General features: G+C 47.4%; 1 protein-coding gene across 1 annotated transcript in view; it reads left to right on the plus strand.

Annotated features, from left to right (window-relative positions):
• BCL3 (BCL3 transcription coactivator) overlaps positions 1-17,945 on the plus strand; it is a 35,851-nt gene that overhangs the window by 16,545 nt on the left and 1,361 nt on the right. The window contains 7 exon segments of the mRNA XM_083753856.1: positions 3,468-3,669; positions 4,986-5,074; positions 11,487-11,564; positions 14,797-14,964; positions 15,803-15,923; positions 16,716-16,748; positions 16,751-17,945. The exon segment at positions 16,751-17,945 is cut by the window's right edge and continues 1,361 nt beyond it. Of these exon segments, the coding sequence (XP_083609982.1) occupies positions 3,468-3,669; positions 4,986-5,074; positions 11,487-11,564; positions 14,797-14,964; positions 15,803-15,923; positions 16,716-16,748; positions 16,751-17,229 (1,170 nt within the window). The 3' untranslated portion in view covers positions 17,230-17,945.

Raw genomic sequence — 17,945 nt, forward strand, 5'->3', positions numbered from 1 at the left:
TTTTTTACTTTCCTCCTCCTCTTTTCTTCTTTCTTTTTTCTTTCCCATAATGGCTTATGTTCTATGCCACGTACTTTGATATTTTTTGTAGTTTTCTTAGCTTTTTTCATCATTATTATTATTAAGCAATTTGCTTTTATAATTTTGATTGCCTATATTTATCTGTATTTTTTTTAAAAAAAAAAATACTCTCCAGTTGTGCCAAATCAAGCCATTCGATGGACTTCAGCCTCGTCCCATACGGACCCACCTCTACCACAAAAGTCCGGCCAAAAGACTTCCGAACTAAATGCCTTCCACAGTGCTACGTTAAACTGTGGAACTCTCTCCCACAGGAAAGCTTCTGAAAATCAGTTGCTGGAAGCCACAGGAAGGGGAGAGTTGCTCTTGTGCTGGGAACCTTCCGGGCTTTCTGCAGGCATCTGGTTGGAAAACTTGGAAAACAGGACTAGCTGGGCCTTTGGCCTAGTCCAGCAGGCTCGTAAAAGATGCTTGGGCTCTGACTTTGGAGGGCCTCCGGAGAAAAGAGCTTTCCTGTTTACAGACTCTCTGTCTGGAAGCCTTTCCGAGGAAAACAACTGCACCCAACGCAAGTCAGATTGCGGTGAGGGTTCGAGAGAATGGTGCAATGCCACCAAAATAGGTTTGTGTGTGTGTGTTTGTGTTTGTGCAGAGTTCAGGGGAAAGCGGGCTACAGATTGCCCTCCCAGCCTCGCTGTCATTTCCTTATCTGTTTCTCATAAACCCTTCTTTTGCACCATCCCTGTCCCTTTCTGAGAAGCGCCCAATTGCGTCAGCGCAGGCAGGTGCTGGGGGCTGTGGTTTCTTCTGTGGGAACCAGCTGGGTTTCCTCTGGTTAGCTGGCTGCGTAGGAGATGCTGAGTTTGAACCCTGCCACTTCTTCGGTTTCTCTTCTGTGACATTGCCAGCTACAAACAGCTCTGGTGCAGGGAAGTGGGGGGGACCTACGTTCAACTTTCCCTGCAGTTGTTGTTCTTCTGTTACTCAGAAATGACCTGCAACAACACAGCACGATTCCTGTGCACAGACAGCAGCATACACACACACACACACACAGTGAGATAAATTGAGAGATAATAAATTATTATTTATTGAACTTACTAGTCGTTCTCCCTCTTACAGAAGTAACCCAGAAGCAATTTACAACAATTTCATTGAGTTTTGTGCTGGAAGCAAAACCTTGTTGTTGTTGTTTAGTCGTGTCCGACTCTTCGTGCCCCCCTGGACCAGAGCACACCAGGCACTCCTGTCTTCCACTGCCTCCCACAGTTTGGTCAAACTCATGCTGGTAGCTTCGAGAACACTGTCCAACCATCTCATCCTCTGCTGTCCCCTTCTCCTTGTGCCCTCCATCTTTCCCAACATCAGGGTCTTTTCCAGGGAGTCTTCTCTTCTCATGAGGTGGCCAAAGTATTGGATCCTCAGCTTCAGGATCTGTCCTTCCAGTGAGCGCTCAGGGCTGATTTCCTTCAGAACAGATAGGTTTGATCTTCTTGCAGTCCATGGGACTCTAAAGAGTCTCCTCCAGCACCATAACTCAAAAGCATCAATTCTTCGGTGATCAGCCTTCTTTATGGTCCAGCTCTCACTTCCATACATCACTACTGGGAAAACCATAGCTTGAACTATACGGACCTTTGTTGGCAAGGTGATGTCTCTGCTTTTTAAGATGCTGTCTATGTTTGTCATTGCTTTTCTCCCAAGAAGCAGGAGTCTTTTAATTTCATGACTGCTGCTAAGCGAAGCCTTAGTCTGATCCTAAATGTTACTAAGAAGCGAATCCGGTAGCATTCAGCGGAGCTTATTCTCTGTTTAGAGGTCTGTTTTGGATTTAATGTGTGACCGTGGTTTCCTGCTATCTCTCCTAGTTGTGGAGACCCCTAAGCTCCTTCTCACCCCCTTCCCCCTCTCTTCTCCTTGTTTACATGCCAGAAAAAAAGAGACAAGGTGTTTCTACATCCAGAATCAACTCCCCATGATGCCCAAACTCCCAAACTGTGGGGTGTTATTGTTGTTTTTGCTATGGTTTCAGAGTAAGCCAGGTTCTGAAACTGCAAATCGATCCTAACTAGAGTTTAATCAAGCCAGGTTTTCCAGAACATCACAGGGAACTGTTATTAGTTTACAGTTGGAAACAGAAGCTTCCACTCTCATCTTCTCCCGGGACACTTGGCGGGTATGACATTTTATATTGATCCTCAATGGTAGCAGGAGCTGGAGCTTTCTGTTGAGTTTTCCATTAATTACCATTTGGGAGGACCCATAAAGAATGTAGACTGTGAATGACCACAATCTACCTGAGCGGTGGGGATGAGCAATTGGGACCTCTGTTGCATGCACTGTTTGTCACACAGGGAACTTTTCCAAGCTGGTTTCCAAAAACATGGTTATACTTTTGCTTTGTTTTTTTAATATATAATTTTTTAAAATTGGTTTTACATAATTTTACACATTTTATCTTTAACCCACTTCAAACATTCAAACAAAAGGTTCTTTCAAACTCTCAGACCTCCCTCCCTCCATGGATTCCATATTTAAAATAAAGTATTCTGCATCTTTTACCCTTATCCATCCATTATATATCCCTAGCTACCACAATTGATTCCACATTACAAGTGTCGTTATATCCCTGCCAATGACTTTAACTGTTCACAATGGTCTTTTTAATATATTGAAAATTTTACTCCAGTCTTTTAGGAATACTTGATCTTCCTGGTTTCTGATCTTTCCCGTCAGTTACGCCATCAGTTTAGTCTGCCATTCTTCTTCTCTGTCCTTCCATCTCTGAGCTAGAAGCATTCTCACAGCTGTTGTCACAGACATAAAAAAGCTTTTCCTGTTACTCTAAATCCTATTGTCAATGCTTGCATGACACATATCTAAAGCAGCAAACATGTACACAATGCGGAAGAGACGCCAACATCCATTTTGATCCATCATGGCTGCTTCAAAGCATGCCTAAAACATACCGCAGCTGCTGGCTTTGACGGATACGAAGGCCTCGGCGGGCCCAGATTAAGAACTTTAGTTATAGTAAAGGTAAAGGGACCCCTGATCATTAGGTCCAGTCATGGCCGACTCTTGGGTTGTGGCACTCATCTCGCTTTATTGGCCGAGGGAGCCAGTGTACAGCTTCCAGGTCATATGGCCAGCATGACTAAGCCGCTTCTGGCGAACCAGAGCACCACACAGAAACGCCATTTACCTTCCCGCCGGAGTGGTACCTATTTATCTACTTGCACTTTAATGTGCTTTCGAACTGCTAGGTTGGCAGGAGCAGGGACCGAGCAACGGGAACTCACCCCGTTGTGGGGATTCAAACTGCCGACCTTCTGATTGGCAAGTCCTAGGCTCTGTGGTTTGTAGTAGACCTCTATAAATACATAACCAGCAGCCATCCGCATTCACAAAGAGGTTTTGTTTTTTTTGTCCCCTACAAACTCCAGACCCCCTTACACTTGGCTGTCATCACAGCCCAGCCAACTCTGGTGAAGCTGCTGTTGTCTCACGGAGCGTCGCCCATGGTGTTGGATCGCAACGGGCAGACCGCCCTCCACCTTGCCTGCGAACACGACAGCGTCCATTGCCTGCAGGAGTTGCTGGATGGGAGCCCTGCCCCTCTGGATCTGGAGGCGCGAAACTTTGAGGGTGAGCGTGGATGAAGAACCGGGGGTGAGGGTGGGGAAATGGGTTGGTGTGTTGATCAGGACCCAAGGATATAACTCCCACCCCATCCCGACCCGCTGCCCTAATGAAATTTGGAGCTTTGATTAACTTCCATACATCGTCACACCACCCATGGGCTGGAGCTCCTCAGTTTGAGCACAATGGATGTGTTATTTGAACCCTGGGCAGCTGAATTTTACTAGTTCTGGGGGTCCCCGCTACCTATAGATTACTGTGTTCCTGGTAGACCATATGGAAAATGGTGATCTTGGAGATCAAAGCCAACATCTTCAACTTGGCATGGCAGCTCATTTTGTCATCTACATAGTATAAATATGAATGGATGAATGAATGAACAAAACATGTCTCTCCTGTTTCAGTCTCTATAGCCACAGCAGACACTGAAACTTTCCTTGACTTTACCCCCAACTCTGCAAATTTATGTTTGGCAGGGTGCGAAAAAAGGGCTTTGCACCTTTATACAATATGCATGTGTGCTTGGGCCCAGGGTCTTTTGCCTCACCATCCCCACTACTGACTCCCTGTTGCTACTCAGCTTTTTTAAAAAAAAGTGTCCCCGGATTCATTGAAAAAAATCTGGCAACCATAGTATAAAGTATTCCAAAAACTATTGCAACATAGGATCCTTCGTATTATTATTATTATTATTATTATTATTATTATTATTATTACCACCATACACTTTTATATACTGTTTTCAGTCACAAGGAGACCTTAAACATATACAGTGGTGCCCCGCAAGACGAATGCCTCGCAAGACGGAAAACCCGCTAGACGAAAGGGTTTTCCGTTTTGGAGGTGCTTCGCAAAACGAATTTCCTATGGGCTTAATTCGCAAGACGAAAATGTCTTGCGAGTTCCTGTGGGTTTTTTCCTCCCCCCCCCCTTTTCTAAGCCGCTAAGCCGCTTATCTGCTTATCCGCTAAAAGCCGCTAAAAGCTGCTAATAGCGCTAATCCGCTAAGCCGTCAATGGGCTTGCTTCGCAAGACGAAAAAACCGCTAGACGAAGAGACTCGCGGAACGGATTAATTTCGTCTTGCGAGGCACCACTGTAGCAGTCACAGTCATCTAAATGTAAATCCTGAAATACCATTTTAAACCACAGCGATAAAATTATTATTACTACTGGGTTTTCTACATCATTTTGTTTTGTTTCCCCATTTTCTATTCATTATATGGAGGAACTATCCTTCCTCCATGAGACAGATAATCCTCAGATGTACATTTCCTTCCTTCTTCAGTTGTCTCATTTCTTTCTCTCTTGTTTTTTGACCAGGTTTTACACCTCTCCATGTGGCTGTTGGAACCCAGAATCGTGACATTATTCTGACTCTGCTAGAACATGGGGCAGATGTTGATGCTGTGGTAAGTAAGGGCAGGAGCTGCACTGAACTTTCTCAGAAGACGTCGTTCTGAGGAAAACTGAAAACAGGTTTCCTTTTTCTCACTCCACTTAGAAGAGGAAGGCCATTTCGTGGAATTTTCTCTGAATGTTCTCCAATGTTTGTGGTGGCTGCCATTTCCCTCCCACAATGCCCTGCAACAAAGCTAGGCCTGGGGCATTATGGAGGATGCAAATAGGGCCCAGGCTACGAACAAACACGCACACAGGCCACATTCAAACCATCCATGTAAAGCACTATGGTACCACTTTATTTTTTTATTTTTTTAAAAAATAATATTTATTAAAGATTTTTTTAAAGAAAAATTATACAAAAAAGAAAAAAACAAAACAGAAAAATAGAAAAATAGAAAAAAATACATCCATCATTCTCAAATTTTCAACTTTCATTACCTTCTTCCTTTGACCTCCTCCTCCTCCCCTTTCTTGTATCCTGGTTAATAATTATCACAGCAAATCCTTTCCATAGTTCATAATATTTTGTCCTTACATTACCTTAATCTATTTTCATCTTGTCTTATAGCAAGCCTTAAAACTTAAAACTTAAATCTTATTTTTATCAACTTCTCATAACCATATCATTAACCTAGTACTTTAAACATTTTTACTAGAACCAAGTAGTTCCATTTCAACATTTTTCTAACATTCATCAATTATTTTAAAACAGTCCTAATGATAAAAAAAAAAAGATAGAACAATCCAATCTTCATCCAGCGTCCCTTCCTCCTGGTCCCGGATTTTGTCAGTCCCTTTTGTCCCATTAATCTAGCGCATTAAGAGATTAATGCGCTAGATCACTATGGTACCACTTTAAACGACCATGGCTTTCCCCCCAAAGAATCCTGGGAGCTGTAGTTTGTTAAGGGTGCTGAGAGTTGTTAGAAAGCCCATATTCCCCTCCCAGAGCTACAATTCCCAGAGCAGTTTAGCACTCCATCTCTCTTGCCAGGGAACTCTGGGAACTGAGACTCTCTGAGGGGAGCAGGGGACCCCCCCCCCACAAATCTCAGCACCCTTAAGGAACTACAACTCCCAGGATTCTTAGGGGGAAGCCATGCCTGTGTAAAATGGCATCATAAGGCTTTACATGGTTTGACACACACACAGTCTCAGAAGAAGAAAGAAGGAATTTGTCCTCGCCTCATGACTAATGATGAGCCCTACTCCCAAGAAACTGTTGGGGGATTTCCCTTCCTCTGAGAAATTCAGTGAAATCCACCTTCCAGGAAAAAAAAACCCCACCCAGTAGTTGCCCACAAATGGGGTGAAGAATTTCGAGAGGACGCCTTGTTGATAGCTCTAACATAGCAGGGTTCAAGAGAACTCAGTCCAGGAGCTGGATAACTCAGTTGGTTAGAGCGTGGTGCTAATAATGCCAAGGTGGTGAGTTCGATCCCTGTATGGGAAAGCTGCAAATTCCTGCATTGCAGGCGGTTAAACAAGATGATCCTCAGGGTCCCTTCCAGAACCAAGCAAAGCTCGCTGCCTGTGTAAAACTGTAAATTTCATCAAATGTGCATCTGTTTCCGTAGCTTGTTTATTTGCTGATACAGTGGTACCTCGGGTTACAAACACTTTGGATTACAGACTCAGCTAACCATAGCTGTCATCGTTTCCCTTTTTTAAAGGGAAATTCCCTTATTCCAAATAGGATTCCTCGCAAGAAAAGGGAAAAGTTGACAGCTATGCCACTAACCCGGAATTAGTACCTCGGGTTAAGAACTTTACCTCAAGATGAGAACAGAAATCACGCGGCAGCAGGAGGCCCTATTACCTAAAGTGGTACCTCAGGTTAAGAATGGTTTCAGGTTAAGAACGGACCTCCGGAATGAATTAAGTCCGTAACCAGAGGTACCACTGTACAGTGTTTTACAAGAGGGCAGGTCCCTGTCCCGAGGAGCTTACAATATAAGATCCAGCACAATGGTGCTGGGAGAATGGATTGTAAGCAAAGGGGAGCCATGTGCGTGGGTAGGAGGTCTACGGTGTTGTGCCGAAAACTCTGCAGAAGAAATTATTTTGAGGAAGGATTCTGGAGGAAGCGGAGACAAAATGGGCATCACAGCGTTCCTGGGCAAACGAGGCAGGGTGGGTGGAGTTGCTTGAGGGCGTAAGAGCTGTTTAGACAGCCGCAGGTGTGGAGAGTTACTTGCTCCTGCAAGTCAGAGGGAGAGGCTGCGCTCGGTCATCACGGCCCATTTGCTAGACAAGCCTCTGAACGGTGCCTTGTCATGGCTGTGAGATTTCAACATCAAACTTCCAAATCTCATTGGTTGCAGCCTCAGGAGATGACTTGCATGTGAAAATGACCCAACACAGATTAATCACTGCAAGCAAGTTGTCCCCCCCCCCCCCCACTTTATTTCCTTAGTGTAAGAAGAGCCTGTCTGTTGGAACAAGCCAAAGGCCTGTCTAGTCCCACAGCCTGTTCTCACAGTGGCAAGCCAAATAATAATAATTTTAGGGACGCAGGTGGCGCTGTGGTCTAAACCACTGAGCCTCTTGGGCTTGCTGATCAGAAGGTCAGCGGTTCGAATCCCCGCGACAGGGTGAGCTCCCATTGCTCTGTTCCAGCTCCTGCCAACCTAGCAGTTCGAAAGCACATCAAAGTGCAAGTAGATAAACAGGTACCGCTGCGGCGGGAAGGTAAACAGCGTCTCCATGTGCTCAGGTTTACGCCATGGTGTTCCATTGCACCAGAAGAGCGATTTAGTCATGCTGGCCACATCACCTGTACAGACACCGGCACCCTCAGCCTGAAAAGTGAGATGAGCGCCGCAACCCCATAGTCGCCTTTGAATGGACTTAACTGTCCAGGGGTCCTTTACCTTACCTTAATAATAATTTTATTATTTATACCAGGCATGTCCAAAGTCTGTTTTGGGGGTCTAATTCGGCCCGATGGTCGGTTTAATTTATTTCCTTGGGTAAAATCCCCCCAAAAGCTCAGCTTAAAAAGCAGCTCAACAACCTGGGGGTAAAATCTTAAAAAAAGCTCAACAACTTCAATCCTAAAAAAAAAAAAAAAAACCAACTTTGGTTGGTCCTCACGCATATTCACTTCATCAGATCTAGCCGTCTTTGAAAAAAGTTTGGGCACCCCTGATTTATACCCTGCCCATCTGGCTGAGGAAACCCAGCCAATCTGGGCAGCTTCCAACACATATAAAAACATAATAAAAAGTCAGCTATTAAAAACTTCCCTAAACAGGGCTGCCTTCAGATGTCTTCTAAAAGTCAGATAGTTGTTTATGTCCTTGTCATCCGATGGGAGGGCATTTCACAGGGTGGGTGCCGCAGCCAAGAAGGCCCTCTGCCTGGTTCCCTGTAGCCTCACTTCTCGCAATGAGGGAACCGCCAGAAGGCCCTCGGCGCTGGATCTCAGAGTCCGGGCTGAACGATGGGGGTGGAGACGCTCCTTCAGGTATACTGGACCGAGACCATTTAGGGCTTTAAAGCTCAGCACCAACACTTTGAATTGTGTTCGGAAACGTACTGGGAGCCAATATAGGTCTTTTAGGAATTGTGTTCTGTGGTCCTGATGGCTGCTCCCAGTCACCAGTCTAGCTGCCGCATTCTGGATTAGTTGTAATTTCTGAGTCACCTTCAAGTGACTCAAGCCCTCAAGCTAAGCCTAGCCATTGTGGCTAGTAGCCATTCCTAGCCTTTATCCTTCCTGAATTTGTCCGGTCCTCTTTTATAGCCATCCAAGTTGGTGGCCATCGCTGTCTTTAGTGGGAGGCAGTTCCACAGTTCGACTATGCCCTGCATGAAGAAGATCATGCTTAATCATCCACTTGGATCATGTCGGTTACCATTTTTGAACCTTTATTTATTTATTTAAAAGCACTTCTAAACCACTCAGTATTTTTTAAAATCTCTCTAAGTGGCGTGCGACTGAAAAAAAAATGCTTGTCTGCTTTTAATTCGTCAAAGCAAAAGTACAGTGCAAAACCAGCGAGGCAGTAGTCTAAAAGCAAATTCAAAACAGGAATTTGGAGAATTCAGATGAATCAAAGTGTTTATGTCCTCTGGCGTTGACTCATGTGCAATACTTTTCCATTTGCGGAGTCAGGCAGGGGGTGCTGTGATAAGGTCACCCGCACACTCATCGAATGGTCATCAAATGTCGGGCGATGTACAAACTGATGGAAACAGATGGAAAGCAGCCTTTCCCACTCCCCAAAGGTTCCCTTATTTGTTGTACCGCCCAAACTACTAAGTGCTGTGCAAGATTTTTAAAAATGTAGCAGATGCTCCCTGCAGAATTGCAAACCTGAACAGGCACACACACAAAAATAATATAAACTACAGTCAGATGTACCTTAAGGGCTGGAGACTGAGCCATCCTTCTTAAATGGAAGCCTCTGGATTCCTTATTCTCAGTTTATAGCTGTGCAGTAACATGCAGGTAAAGGTAAAGGGACCCCTGACCATTAGGTCCAGTCGTGACCGACTCTGGGGTTGCGACACTCATCTCGCTTTATTGGCCGAGGGAGCCGGCGTACAGCTTCCGGGTCATGTGGCCAGCATGACTAAGCCGCTTCTGGTGAACCAGAGCAGCACACGGAAACACCGTTCACCTTCCCGCCAGAGTGGTACCTATTTATCTACTTGCACTTTGACGTGCTTTTGAACTGCTAGGTTGGCAGGAGCAGGGACCAAGCAACAGGAGCTCACCCCGTCGCAGGGATTCGAACCGCCGACCTTCTGATCGGCAAGTCCTAGGCTCTGTGGTTTAACCCACAGTGCCACCCACGTCCCTTAACATGCAGGACTATACTATATATTCTCGTTGGGGGGGGGGGAAAGGTGAGGGATAAATAATCGCACACTCGTGTGTACAGCTCATTCGGTAAAGCCTGAGGCTCTTAATCTCAGGGTTGCGGGTTCGAGCTCCACATGGGTTTAAAGATTGGACTAGATTAGGGTTGCCATATTTCAAAGGGTGAAATTCCAGCCACAGAAGTTCTTGAGTTTTATTTGCAAAATCTCCCTTAAAAATGAAGTTTTTGAGCTATTTTTTAGGGAATTCACCCCCCAAAAAATCAACACTTCCAGCATGGTTTGCCATACACCCAGGTTTTCCCGGACATTTTAAACAATTTTCACCCAGACGCTATTCCTGACAAACGAATCCCAGATAAGTCCGGAAAGTTCCAGACGTATGACAGCCCTAGATGACCCTTGTGCTCCCTTCTGACTCTTAACATTTAAATTTATGCAGATCATTTATTTTTTAAAAAAAAAATAAGCCACCTTGCATTTTATTGAAATATTCTTGAGGCACAACAGCAGTGCATAGATGCACATAACAGTGCCTACTGAAAAGGGAGTTTGACAGAAAGTGATTCAGCACTGAGGAGATACTGATTGCACCTTACTTAATGTTATCCATCCTACCCCACCCATGTTAAGCCGAATTCAAGCTTCCTCTTTCGTTTGTTGTTGTTTAAGCTGTCATTTCTTCTATGTGCACACACTTGCCGGTGAATGGGTCCATTCGCATTGTACACAAGGGTGTCGACATATGGCTCTTGCAAAGCGAGGAAGCGTAGTAGGAGAGGGCTTGAATGTAGCAGAATTAACAAATATGTTAGGGTTTTTTCCCCCTCCACACACCTTTAAGAACAGAAAGCACCTCCTAATGCAAATCTAATTTCAAAGTCACAGAGCTACAAGTCCGAGAGTTCCTTGGGAAGAGGGGTTGATAGTTAAAGCACTCTGGCAATTGTAGTTTTGGGGGCAAAATGGTGGATCTCCTGACAACTCGCAGCACCAACTGCAACTCCCCGGATTCTGGGATTCTGTTGGAACAGTATCCTGGTGCTATAAATGTATAGTTCTGGTGGTCCCCCAATTCATTCTGTGCTATGGGGCAGGACAGAGGGCAGCTCTGGCCCTCCTTACTCTTTTCTGATGGCCCTCTAAGCTACTGCTTTTAGGATTGGAACGGGTTGGAGGAAGAGTGAAATATACTCAGAGTCGAGAGTGGATTTCATGCTCTTTATTCAGCTCATAGTGGTGAGGAGGAATGGACGTTCCCCCAGAATGTCTGCTTTATATACATTATTTACACAATGGGCCCCACGTGATTGGCTCATTCCGGTATTCTCCTGTAGGCCAATCAGGTTGCGGATTCACTTCCACCTGGAGCTGGATTGAGTGGCTCCTATGGACCAATCAGACTGCTGCATTCTGGGTCCTATTGTTCTAGGACCAATCAGACTGCTGCCTTTTGGATCCTATTCAACTCAGTACATAACAAAGAGGATTGTGAATTCTGTTCCATCCTCCCTCCCGTAAACTGAGAACTGATGCAGAATTTGACCGAATCTTTACTCTCGCACCGTTGTGGTTCTCTCCCCACCCTAGGATATTAAGAGCGGGCGGTCTCCGCTACTGCATGCCGTGGAGAACAATAATCTGGAGATGGTTGAGCTGCTGCTACAGGTAAGCTACTCTCACATCTCCTCTACCCGTAACCCCTTGTGATCGTTTCGTAAGAGCCGAGCACCCTTGTTCTGTCCCAAATGGGGGTGTGGGGAGCTCACTCGCACACATCAATGAACGCAAACCTCTTGAGGGCCGGCCCCAACATTGGGCAGAGGTGGCGATGGTGTCAGGCGGCAGATTCTGTAGGGCAGGAAGTGGTGTTGAGGTGTTGGAGAGCACAGCTGTGTGGGCAGAGCAACCAGCCTGGTTGGCAGGAGCCGGAGTCAGGAGTAGGTCAGAGATAAGAGTAAAAAAACAACAACACCGGTGTCAGTGAGGTTAAGCCTTTATTCAAAGAAACCAAAACAGCCCAGGCCTAGTGATCGCAGCAACTCTTCTCAGTACCTCTTGTCCCAACTAGGCAGTTGCAAGGACTGAAGGTTTTTCCCCCACCTTCCCACTCCTCCATTCTCCATCCTTCCCCAGAAACCAGAGGTAGGGTTGCCATATTTAAAGAAGCTTTTTGAGCCTTTTTGAGGGGGGGGAGTTTCAAAATCCCAGACATTTTGACAATTTCCCAAAATCGCCCCCCCACCCGGCGCTAATTGTCATTGGATTCCGTCATTGGAATCCCAGACAGGTCCAGGAAATTCTGGTCATATGGCTACCCTACATGAGGCTCCTTCGTCTTATCTCTCTTTGCTCTGCCCTTGTCATTTCTCTACTTTTGTGGAATTGCTCTCCCTAGAAAGGTTCGCCTGGTGCCTTCATTATAAACCTTTAGGCGCCAGGCAAAAATATTATTCTTTAACCCGGCCTTTGGCTGATCCAATACCCTTTTAAAATGTGTTGGGGGGGGTTATTGAATTGTTCTTGTTTTTATTATGTATTTTGTATTACATCTATTAAATTTGTCTCAGGGCAGTTATGACATAAAATCACAAAATACATAGTAAATTTATTATTATTTTTTATCATCATCGGGGCGCCACGCCCCTCAGACATTACTTCTGTTTAGCCGCAGAAGTACGGACTTTTATAACTAGCAGACCCGTGCCAGCCTGGGCAATTTCCTGGGCGCTCACAAGCCAGCACTGATGGTGGCCGTAGTCTTGTTAAAGATCGTATGCGCATACAAGCCACCAATCAACACCCATGGCATGAGACCTGTAGCAGACTTGGAGAACGTGGTTCAGAGTTTCGGGCATCTGGCACCCGCCACGACATAGCCGGTCAGCTCTCCGCCCCCTGGCCAAGCGGGACCTGGTCGGAAGCGCATTGATGCGCATCCGTATGGAGTTGCGATAGTCCCTGCCCGACAGGAACTTTGTGCAGCCGTAGACCCAGTCATGCTGGCTACGGGTTTTCCCAGACTCCTTTAATGCACAGCCGTCCACCGATTGGTACAGGAGACTGGCCCATCGGCGTTCTTGTGCCTGAGCTGTAAACAGGCAATTTCCCCTCTCTAGTAGCCGCCCCTCTACCAGAGAGAGCTCCCGCCTCAGAAAGGTCCCAGACGTAGACTGCTCCGTCCTTAGCAGTGGCAATCGTAGGAGCTGATCCCTACGAAGGCGTGGCATCATCCAGCGCATCGCCGGAATTCCTAGGCCTCCGTCACTGACCTTAGTGTGCAAATACGCTACCGGCGTACTATCCGGGAGGCCTAGCCACTTTCTCACTGCCGTCCTCACACAGCGGTCCACTCTATTGAGCAGACCCACCGTGGTTGAGCCCATTGAGAGCTGGTGATACAGCGACGGCAGGAGGACGGTCCGCAAGCCAAACATCCGTTGCTGAGGCTTCAAGGGAGCTTTGCCAATGGTGTCCAGGAGCTCCTTAAGCTGGTCCAGAGGCCGAGTTGCCATACGACCCTCTGGCGTGAAGGGCACGCCCAGGTAGCGCCATTGGTCCGACCGCTTGAGAGCTTGCAATGGTCTGTTGGCACAGGTGAAGACCCGCCATGGGTTCACCACCGTTTTCTTCTCCTTGGGGACGACTTCCAAGGATACTGTCAAGCTCTTCCCGGAGTTTACAGTGAGGCCACATAGTGCAAGGTGTTCTGCCGCTATGTCAATGGTAGTTTGTAGCCCTACTGGTGTGGATGCCACCAGTTATGACATAAAATCACAAAATACATAGTAAAAACAAAAAACAAAAAAAAAGCAATCCAGTAGGAAACCCCTGCGCATCCCCCAACAATAATAAGTTCTGGCAGACCAGGGGAGAGGGGAGCTTACCGCAGCAGGAGGCAGGGAGACTCCCTGGATTCTTCAGCAGCCAGCCTCATCTCTGTTTCCTGGTCCCCCTCCTCTCCTGCCTCTGATTCTGGACTGCTCTCTGCTCCAGTCTTTTCCTGCTCACTAAGCCCTGTTGCCTCCCAGTCTTCTCCCTCCAACCACTCATAGTCATCCTACCACCAATCCCCTGGCTCTGAGCTTTCTTCCCCTTGGGGGTTCCCCAGCTGGTGCCTCCCACCATTCCTTGGCATCCAGCCAGTCCGTTATATCGGTGCCCTCCAGAGGATGATGCCCTGCCACTAACAAGATTCAGCTGCTGGCCTGGTCAGCTTTTGTATGTGAGATGGGCATGGTGGCATCTTGACCTTTGGCTGGGCAGCCAGCTGGCGCTGCGTAGACCCCAGTCCAAAATGGAGAAATGGCCTGCGTGCTCCAGAATCAAAAGGCCTACAAATAATGCTTAAGTGGAAAATGCTTATTATTATTATTATTATTAGTACCCCACCCATCTGGCTGGGTTTCCCCAGCCACTCTGGGCGGCTTTCAACAAAGATTAAAAATATATTAAAATGTCACACATTAAAAAATTTCCCTGAACAGGGCTGCCTTCAGATGTTTTCTAAATGTCAGGTAGTTGTTTATCTCTTTGACATCTGATGGGAGGGCGTTCCACAGGGTGGGTGCCACTACCGAGAAGGCCCTCTGCCTGGTTCCCTGTAGCTTTGCTTCTCACAATGAGGGAACTGCCAGAAGGCCCTCAGCGGTGGACCTCAGCGTCCAGGCAGAACGATGGAGGTGGAGACACTTATATTTTCTCAAATCTGACTGTGGCATCACCGGATAAATTTCTGCAGTGTCAGTAAACCTAACAGACCTTGTCCCTCAGTGTTTTCCCCAATGGCTTCCTTGCCCAGGGATTTTCTCTTATTGTTAACCATGTGGGAGCGTTAGATTCCCTCAAATCTGCCCCAGCCATTCTGTTAATGTGTCCATGTTTCTCCCCCGCTTTGCAGCACGGAGCCAACATCAATGCTCAGTCGTACGGGGGCAACACAGCGCTCCATGCGGCCTGCGGGCGGGGGCTTCTGGAAACCCTGCGTCTCCTGGTGCGCAACGGGGCGGATGGCAGCTTAAAGAACTACCACAATGACACCCCCTTGATGGTGGCCAAGAATAAAAGGGTGAGAGGATACACAGAGAGACAGAGGAACTTCACGATGCCTCCATCGGAGCTTGGTATTCGGTTCTTCATAAGCTTTCTTCAGCCCGAACATCACAGCGACCAATGCCAACAGACATTGGCACACCTTAGGGATCCACAGAGTCTTCGCAGTTCACGTGACAGACCTCAGCAACTCAGCATTTTGGCTAATCTACTTTATTTACATATAAACACACAGAGAACACTGCAACATGGCTCCCTCTCTCTCTAGCATCAGACAGCAAAGAGAAAAACAAAGGACAATAGTCCCACTTCACGGAACACAGTAACACAAACATCCTCTTTCCGTCCCTTCCCACTCTGTGGAGTCAAAACATATACCGTCATGTGATAGACAACAGTCCCATGACTGCAATCACGGGGCAGGAATTCTAACACTGGTCACCCCAGTCCATGGGCACCAACACCTGCCATCTGTTAAGCAATTTTTAGATTGTTCAGTTGACTGCGCATGCGTTATCTAACGACCCTGTAGTGTAGGTCAGTGCTGTTACCCTGTATCTCAGAAGGGAAGCCTGAGGCTGGGAGCTGAGGGTTCTTAGTGAGCTCTTGACGGAGGCGAGATTTGAACCCGCAACCTTCCAGTTCGTTGCTCACAGTTTCAGCTGTTGCCCCGCATTGGGAACTGACAAGTTAGGAAATAGTCCTGGGAGATCTAAAAGGTGAATTGGCACTCTGGGAGAGGGTGACTGCTTTGTGGACATGCCAGGGCGCCTGGTGTTCAAGGCGAGATCTTGCGAGCAAGCTGAACGGTTGGGGAATTTATTTTAAATCTCTCCTGCCTCTCCCATCATCAGGTGATTGACATCCTGAGAGGAAAAACTTCCCGCCCTGGGCCGCCACCTGAAAACATCCGTGAGGGATCGTCCCCAGCAACCAGCAATGCCAGCTCTCCTGGTATCCGACCCATCCACACTGGTGAGTAACCTCTCCCCAAGTGCGAGACAGCTGCCCATGTTTTCATCCTGCAGCCGCCTCAGTCCTGAATTAAAAGGGGTGTGAGAATTCGCATCTGAGGCAACAAATACTCTCAAACATGCATGCCAGATAGGGAGCGGTGTGCGAGAAGAATTGAGGTCAGGGAGCATCCTGCATGTAGGGCTGAACTCTGCCATTGGTAGATTAATCAACCAAACCTTTAGTTGATTAACCAATGGGGACTTTAAAACCCCCACAAAAAACACCTCACCAATAACTGACAGGATAGCAAGTTAAGTACAGTCGTACCTCGGAAGCCAAACGCCTTATGACTCGAATGTTTTGGCTCCTGAACACCGCAAACCTGGAAGTGAGTGTTCCGGTTTGCGAATGCTCTTTGGAACCCGAACATCCTCCGCGGCTTCTGATTGGCTGCAGGAGCTTCCTGCAGACAATCGGAAGCTGCACTTTGGTTTCTGAACATTTTGGAAGTAAAACGGACTTCCAGAACGGATTCCGTTCAAATTCCAAGGTACGACTGTACACATTTCTATTTGTTTTAAGGCTATTAGGATTTTAATGTATGATTTCCCATAGGAAAATTTTCTCCCAGTAGTTTTTGCTAAGTAGCAAGCTATGTTATGCTTCCTTTAGTATCTCAGAGAAGTGTTGAGGCTTTGGCAATAGGCAAAGCTTAAATTCCACTGAATTTTAAGTTGTCTTTTTTAACCAATTAAGTTCTCCTGTTGGGTTGACTGCGTTATTCTCCTCTGTGCTTCTGTCTCCCTCCAGGCTTGCTGGGGGCTTCGCCTGACTCCTGCCCCACCACCCTAGCCCCGCCCAGACCCCGAAACCCCACAGAGCCGTGCAGTCCCCCAACTCGGCCAATCAGAAGCCCGAGAGCACTGCATCAACCAATGGGCCTTTGACACATGGCACCTTGCCTGGGGTGAAACTGGAAAGGAGTCCGACTCCGCCCACACCAGAGCAGCCAATGGGATTTCCAGGGATGCCCAAATTCTTCCTGCCAGTGGCTGAGAGCCTGGTGGATCCCGCCTTCCACGCCACCCTCTACCCTTTCGCATCATCCAGCCACAGCTATTCGCCGCACCACCTCTGCCTCCTTCCCGCCGGCACGCAGCATTCCGTCATATCCCTGCCCGCAGCGCCCCAAGCCAATCGGATTCACCCACGGGGCACGGAGGTGGACCAATCACAGACGCTGCTGGACTCTGAGACCCCGGCAACCGCCGACCTCAAAGGCCAGTGGCCAAAGAGCAGAGACAGTGGTCCTGGCGGCAGCTGACAGGAGGAGATCGAGGGATCCTGTACACAGGGGGCTTCCCACTCGATGCTGTGCGTCACCAGGCAACAAAGGGCCAATTCGTCCTAGACTTTTGCTGCTATAGGGTTCCTGGCGCAAAAATGGCACTTGTTTGCGGCTTCGGGACCCAGAGGGCTGCAGGTCTGACCGATGAGACTCCTGATCACAGGGTTGTGGGTTCGAGTTTCACATTGGGCAAAAGATTCCTGCGTTGCAAGGGGGGGTGGACAAGGCGACCCTCATGGTCCCTTCCAACTCTACAGTTCTATGACAAAGCTGAGATGATCCTATGAGCTGTGGTGGACCGGTCAGCTTGACCCCTAACTACAGTCCCAATAGCCTTCCATTTTCAGTTCTTGCCACTTCTTTGGCTACTACCTAAGCAGGGCTGTTTCTGCACATTTGGAAGGAGGTGGAAACTGCACACCCCATTAAAAGGTAGCGCTGTAGTCCAAATTTGACAGTACTTTCAATGTAAAACAGTCAGAGCTGGGAGGCACAAGTTAAAGATACAGTGGTACCTCTGGATAAGAACGAGATCCGTTCCGGAGCCCCATTCGCATCCTGAAGAGAACGCAACCCACCTCTGCGCATGCGCGGGTCGCGATTCACCGCTTCTGCACATGCGCACGATCATCTGCGCATGCGCGAGCGGACGAAACCCGGAAGTAACACGTTCTGTTACTTCCGGGTCGACA

This window comes from Podarcis gaigeae (genome assembly GCF_964106915.1).
Source record: "Podarcis gaigeae genome assembly, chromosome: 8".
NCBI classification, from domain to species: Eukaryota; Metazoa; Chordata; class Lepidosauria; order Squamata; family Lacertidae; genus Podarcis; species Podarcis gaigeae.